Below are 6,797 nucleotides of genomic sequence, written 5' to 3' on the forward strand. Positions count from 1 at the left end.
CCCGCCCCTGCCGCCCTCCCATTGGCTCGCTGAGCCGCCGTCTTCCGCCACGCCTCGCCCGCCCTCCGTCGCTGATTGGCCGACGCTGGGAAACGGCGCGGCCGGGCCGCCATATTGGGAGGGAGGGTGTTGCGGGCGACAGGAAGGGAGCGCGGGCGCCGGTCGCCCTTGGCCGCGCTGCCCCGCGCCCGCTCGCCGGCGGGATCGCCCCGGGAACCCCCGCCCGCCGCCTCTCCCCTTCCCCTGGCGGGACCGCGCTCCGCGCCCGCTGCTCCCCTGACAGCAGTGAGCCGGCCGCGTGTCAACCGATTCGTGCGGGACTGCGCCGTGCCGCTCACGGCACCGGCCCGCGGGGGAAGCCCGTCCAGCCCCGCCGAGCCACGGGCGCGGGCGGGAGCGGCCCGGTTTAACCGCGACACTCGGGAGAGGCCGCTCGGAGCGCCGGGACAGGCCCCGCTCTGAGCAACCGGCCGGCCGCCATCAGCGCCCGCGGCGGCGCTCCGCCTGACGCCACGCCCGGAGAAGGCGCCGATTGGTCCGCGCAGCCTGGTACCATACGTGGCCGCCCGCCATTGGGCGGCGGCGCGGCCATGGGGGAGCCGAAGCGGCGGCGGGGCGGCGTGCGGCGGTACCGCTTCGCGGAGGGGCCGGCGGCGCTGACGCTGCGCATCCCCGAGGTACCTCCCGGCGGGGGGGGGGGAGCAAGGGGGGAGCAGGGCGGTAAAACAGGGAGCCCACCCCCAGCGCCATACTCGGTGCGTTTCAGGTGCTGGACTCGCAGTACGGGATGTACGTGTGGCCCTGTGCCGTGGTCCTGGCCCAGTACCTCTGGGTCCACCGGAGAAGCCTGCCCGGCAAGCGAGTGCTGGAGGTACCGACGGGACCCTCTTGCCACCCTCCCTCTCAGCCCCGACCCTGTCAGGAGCTGCAGGGGCCCCGTCCGCCCTTCCCTCCCCTCCCGTGAGCAGGCTGTGGTTTTAGGTGGGTGCCGGCGTGAGCCTCCCCGGCGTGTTGGCTGCCAAGTGCGGTGCTGAAGTGACCCTGTCGGACAGCGAGGAGCTGCCCCAGTGCCTGCGCAACTGCCGGAGAAGCTGTCTGCTGAACGGCCTGCCCCACGTACCTGTTCTAGGGCTCACCTGGGGGCGGGTATCGCCAGAGCTGCTCTCTCTTGCTCCTGTAGACATTATTTTAGGATCGGATGTCTTTTTTGACCCAAAAGGTACGTTAAAGCACTCAGGTATCTTTGATTTGTGACAAACTGGTAGGAGTTCATGTCCAAGTAGTACTGAGAACACTGTCAAGAGATCAGGTGACAGCCTTTATGGTGATACCATGCTATCAAACTTGTTATTCTTGGGGCGATTCCAGCATTAAGCTATCATATAAATACCACTGGAGGGTGGGTGAAGAGAAAACACAGTCATTAATTAACCACTTAGGCCATGCTTCTCAGGCCTCTCATACAGATGCATAATTGATTTTTAATTACCATTTCACATAACCAGGCATATTTAACTGTACCTAGAATCCAGAGACTAACCAAGACTGCTTAACCTCCCCAAACTATACAGACTTTGAAGATATTTTAACTACGATTTACTTCTTGCTGGAAAAGAATCCACATGCTCAATTCTGGACTACTTATCAAGTCCGAAGGTAAACTCTTTTGCATATTTAAGACTCAAATCTTAATTCCTGTCTTAGCTCTTAAAGAGTGTTAACTTCTCAGAAGCACTACTGCACTGATTTTAGAGAAGCTCCTCACAGATAGTGAATTGGGCTGGAATTAGCCAAGTAAATCCTAGGGGTAGCAGACCAAAGCAACCAAACCAGAAAATAATCCAAGAACCACCAGTTTACTGTGGACTAGAAAACTGTTAGAAACACAGTTTTGTGAACTGTTGTATTAAGTTTTGGTGACGGTCTCCAATAATTACTGCAGAAGCTATAAATGTGGGTTAACGTTTTCACACACTGGCATTTCCTCCCCTCAGTGCCGACTGGTCTATTGAAGCTTTGCTCTGCAAATGGAAACTGAAGAACATCCACGTTCCCTTACATTCGTTCAGTGCAGACAAAGAGCACTTGGCCAGCTCTTCTCTACCAGGAAGACATACAATTGAAATGATGATCATCTCACTAGCACAATCAGATGGTACTTAAGTTTATTCCACTTGTTCGTTCCAATACAAGATGATACTTAACTGTTCACTGTAGCACGGATCTGCAGAAAACAGTCCTGTTTACAGCAAACCCCATGCATATTTTTCAGGAAGCGGATCCCCTTAGCAGTAATTCTTAAAACATGCATTGTAAAAATAAAGCTGTTCAATTTTTCAGCTATGGCTTTTGAGAAATTTGTGCTCCTCCTCAAAGACCATGTAATAGTTCAAAGACTCAATTCCATTATGTAAGCCACTACACAACATAGCTTAACAACCTGACAATCCACAAGATCCAACTTAAATTCACAACTTCAGCTATGAAGAAAAGTTAACTGCACTCTTTCAAGATAAAAAAATATCCCCGTAAGATCTGTTTCTCAGGACTGAAGCTTTTTGCCAAAGATTCATATACAAAAGCCAGCCCCTTTGTTTTTAAATGCATCTGCGTAGACTGCCACTAGCCATGCAGTCCTGGAACGTACAAACTCCTCAGTTTGTACAAAAGTACTTTTAATCCTCAATCAAGCCAGATTGCAAGTATTCAGATGTTTCCATTCCCATTTAACATACATGCATAAAGTTAACAAGGCATTACAATAACCCTTGACACGTGATGGTTGAAATTACAATTCATTTGGTACCCAAATCAAGGAAAAAAAAAAATCATTACTGTAAGATTAGCTACCATCAAGCAGCAGCCTGTTGAGTCAGGGCAAGCACACAGCAAATGCAATTAGTACTGCTCAGTGTGTATCTTCCATAACAATGCCCAGCGGACCTGTCTGATTCTGTGTTTATAGACTGGTGTGCAATACTTGCCATACAACATTTGGGTTAGTCACAATACTAGTTAAGTTTGCCCATAGTAATTTAAAAGCAACCCCTGTAAATAAAATTCATAAGCAGTAGAATGCATTCAGTTACTATATAGAAGTTAAACATTGACAGTATAATTGCAGAAATCTTTTCAAGCTAAAAATAAGCTGACTCGGACATTAAGTTGAGAAAAGTTAACACAGAGAAATGTTTAATATTAACTACAGAGACAGTGGGTATAGTACAGAATGTCTTAAGCAAAAGATACACCAATCAGTACTTACAAAGGAATGAACCATTTCTTTTCTTAACATTACATTTCTCATATGTAAGTTCATATATGTAGGTTGGTAAGTTTTACCATTCTGGAAAAAATAAGGTGTGTATATCATCAGCTAGATGTGCTCACTGTATGCTCCATTATTTTTACGCAAGGCCCGGGTGACTGGAAGTGCAGTTGTCAGGCATTTTAATTAACTGGACAGCCATTTGTTTCTGCACGACAAGGCATCGTTACACAGGAGCAATCAGGAGAAAACAGGAAACAGCCAAGCACTCTGCACTGCAACACGCCACCTTAACAGCTAACCAGCATTACTCAACTGCTACACAACTGCGCCTAGTGCACAAAAATACATAAGAGAAGAGATTAGAATTGAGTCTGATAAAACAATCCTTTCAAATATCAACTGTCACCTGAAAAGATTTCTACCAATTTGAATTTGAAGATACTATTTGAATTCAAAGTAAAAAAAGCATTTACAGTAAGTTTCAAATTGAAGTTTTGCAGAATTTTATTTAAGGAATGAAGACAAAACTGAGAATACTTTTTGACAGAGTTAGCTACTCAGCATATAATAGCTGCATGTTTCCTCAGTATGAAACTGGAGGCAGCAAGTTACCATCAGTTTTAATTTCAAATAAAAGTCAGCACTATATAAACAAAAATGAAGTTTTACCTCAAATATCCAAGCCAATAATGAAATCGGTAGTCGTTCACTTCACTAAATTACAAGAAATTTGAATAACAGCAACAAAATGGCACATAAAATGTAAAATCTGCCACTTGAGGCGCAACTTAAACAAGTAAAAAGTTAGACAAAATGTTACAAAATAACCTTTTCAACAGCTGGTTGCTCGTGCCAGGGGTCTCTCCAATGGACTGAAGACTCAAGCGATCTTTTCCCCCCAAAGGCGTCCTTTATGTAGATTCTCATTTATCTGATGCATCTAGGTTTGAAGAAACAAAAGTTCAGCCAGGTTTCTACCTTGTCTCTTTTGGTTGTGTGGATGACTTCAGGTATACTTCTAGTTGTGTTTCAACTGGCTTTGCCTAATTTCATTAAGTTTTAGGAATTTCCATAGTGTTCCACCTCCCCCCCATGTGTTGCTTTACTTCAGAGGCCAAATGTAAGGTTCTGTCAAAGTATTTAGTTACAAAGAAGAGTAAGCATCAGGCTGTAGATCAAGCCACCATTAACTTCAATTCAGCCTGTTCAACAATAAATTATTAAAAGTTACATAAAAGTTATAAAACTAATACTTCTTCATAAAGACTTAACTAAACTCTACTTAGCATTCAAAACAAAGTGTGACTAATTTTGCTACAATTATCTAACTTCAGAGCTAGCTTAGGCCCTTTCCTTTTAAAAATAGGACCAAACAGTTTGAAGGGTTAAAGACACACTATCCTTTCCCCACCCGGTGTATCCTTAGATGCCTCTTCAAGATGTCGACTTGAGGAAAAACTAGTTTCCATGGTTTTCTCGTTGCAAGGAATTTGCCACTTTTCTAGAACAGTTATTACCTCCAGTCAGTATAACGGCCACTGAACCGATCTTCCATTATAAAAGGATAGTGTATCTTTAACATTTAAAGACAAACCTGCTCCAATACACGCCCACAGAAACTGGTCCCTGGAGGATCAGCCAAATCAGTTAAAATCTGCAATACTGGCCAATATTCTTTTAGCAAACAGGAGACCGCAGCTTTAAAGGGGAAAATGCAGATGTTGGATAAATACAGTAAGAAATAGTCATTTTCATCATAGGTTGCGTCTCATACAATATTTTATTAAAACCAAGCCATTAATCTCTCAATAAAACATTCTCTCTGTAAAAAAATTTCTCCGTAGAAAGCACTTTGGTATTAATTTCCCTAAACCAATAACCAAAAAGCACTGCTCAAGAAAAAAAAAACAACTAACAATGTGCCCCGTTAGGATCCACTTGGTTCAGGCTATTAATACTCTAAGAACTACCCAACACCCCACCTAAGTGCTACAATAAAGTAACATGCAACATGTGCTGATCCCGAGGTACATTACCATGTTCCTAGGAAGATACAGCTCCTTCTTCTTCCGGAGACTTGGGAGGGCTCTTAGACCTGGATCTAGAATTGGATTCCCTCTTTGAGGCAGGGGGAGGGCTTCTAGATCTGGACCGGGATCTTGACCTGGACCGGGATCTGGAGACAGACGAGGACTTTGACTTGGATCTCCTGGCAGACCTGGACTTCGAGGTGGAGCGAGATCGAGAGCGTGTGCGAGACCGGGATTTGGATCGACTGTAGCGGGACCGACTGCGGGATCTAGAGCGGCTCCTGCTCCTAGATCGGCTGCGGCGTCGTCTTCTAGGGCTAAAACATAGCAGGACGGGAAAAAAAGCGCGTTACAAGTTGAACACGGGCGGCGCAACAGACTTCAGCGACTACTTCGGGACAGGGAGAGTGGAACGGGACCCACGTGGGCAAGAAAACGAGTGTTAAGAAGGCGCCATTGTTCAGCGAGTGGCCGGGGGCTAAATCTACTACAGGGCGAAACCCTTCCGCTCCAAGGGAACTGCACGTGCCTTTGCTACTAAACCCCTACTCCCCCCGCCCAACCCCGCCACGGAACTCGCTCGGAAAAGGAAACAAAACCTAGCGGCCCCCGCCGTACAGGCGCATGGCTAAGCCCAGTCTCCCCGCCTTATTACCGAAACTCCGCTGCCCCCCCCCCCCCCCCCGCACCCTCCCAGGCCCTCACCTGCGGCTGCGGCGGCCGTAGCCGCTGCTCCCGTAGCGGCGCGGCGGCGGGCCACGCCGGCTGTGGTGCGAGTCGGGGGGGCGGCCGTAGCGGGCCATCTGCACGCGGAGCTCACGGCCATCCAGCACGGCCCCGTCCATGGCGTCCATCGCGTCCTCGGCATCGCGTTTGTCGTGGAAGCGGACGAAGGCGAAGCCGCGGCTCTCCTTGGTGTAGCGGTCCCGGGGGATGTAGACGTCGCCCACGCGGCCGTACTTCTCAAAGACCCTCCGGAGCGTGTCCGGGGACGTTCGGTAGGTCAGGTTGTCCACCTTGAGGGACGTCATGCCCTCCACGTCCGGCGGAGGGCGCCCGTAGCTCATGGCGGGCAATAGCCCCCGAGGGGCGGCGGCGGCTGAGGAGAAGAAACCCGAGGGAAGCGGGGCGAGTCAGGAGACGGCGCGGCCCTGAGGGGGAAGCGCCTCACACAGGAGGGGGGGCGCCGGAGCGGCGGCCCAGCAGAGTCCAGAAAGGAGGAGAGCTGCAGGGCATAGGGGAACGCCGCGGGGTCCTCAGCGGAGAGGGAGGCGCAGGCACCCACCTCTAGGCTCCGGGAGGAAGGCGGCCGAAGGCCGGAGCGGAGACGAAGCGCTAGCGGCGGCCGCCCCTGCCCGCTGCTGCGAGGAAATGAGCGGGGCGCCGCCCGCGCGCGGCTACTTAACGCCACAAAATGGCCGACGGCGACCCGGAAGGGAAAGCGCCGCCCGGCGCGCGCTGCCCCGCCTGCCCCTCGCCCGGCGGCGGCCTCCCCG

At 50.1% G+C, this 6,797-nt stretch overlaps 2 protein-coding genes across 10 annotated transcripts; one reads left to right on the forward strand and one right to left on the reverse strand.

Annotated features, from left to right (window-relative positions):
* Positions 1-126: 126 nt before the first annotated feature.
* Positions 127-2,339, forward strand: METTL23 (methyltransferase like 23). Its single transcript, XM_052808660.1, has 5 exons — positions 127-677; positions 767-871; positions 982-1,219; positions 1,572-1,656; positions 1,995-2,339. Exons 1-5 carry the CDS (start codon positions 591-593, stop codon positions 2,161-2,163), a joined length of 684 nt encoding a protein of 227 aa, XP_052664620.1. The 5' UTR covers positions 127-590; the 3' UTR covers positions 2,164-2,339.
* An 826-nt stretch (positions 2,340-3,165) lies between these two features.
* On the reverse strand, positions 3,166-6,719 carry SRSF2 (serine and arginine rich splicing factor 2). Of its 9 annotated transcripts, none has more exons than XR_008238337.1 (4): positions 6,007-6,663; positions 5,308-5,618; positions 4,866-4,969; positions 3,166-4,211 (listed from the first exon to the last, which is right to left on the reverse strand). XR_008238337.1 is itself a non-coding variant. In XM_052808663.1 (3 exons), the coding sequence occupies exons 2-3, from the start codon at positions 6,366-6,368 to the stop codon at positions 5,315-5,317; spliced, it is 666 nt and encodes a 221-aa protein (XP_052664623.1). In that variant the 5' UTR covers positions 6,369-6,400; positions 6,587-6,719; the 3' UTR covers positions 3,166-5,314. The 9 variants fall into 9 exon arrangements, 4 of the variants coding, with proteins under 4 accessions (XP_052664623.1, XP_052664625.1, XP_052664622.1 ...); XR_008238338.1 differs by having other exon boundaries at positions 3,166-3,600; positions 4,100-4,211; positions 4,866-5,618; XR_008238339.1 differs by lacking the exon at positions 4,866-4,969 and having other exon boundaries at positions 3,166-3,600; positions 4,100-4,211; positions 6,007-6,659.
* Positions 6,720-6,797: the final 78 nt, after the last annotated feature.

This window comes from Harpia harpyja, chromosome 14 (assembly GCF_026419915.1).
Source record: "Harpia harpyja isolate bHarHar1 chromosome 14, bHarHar1 primary haplotype, whole genome shotgun sequence".
NCBI lineage: Eukaryota > Metazoa > Chordata > Aves > Accipitriformes > Accipitridae > Harpia > Harpia harpyja.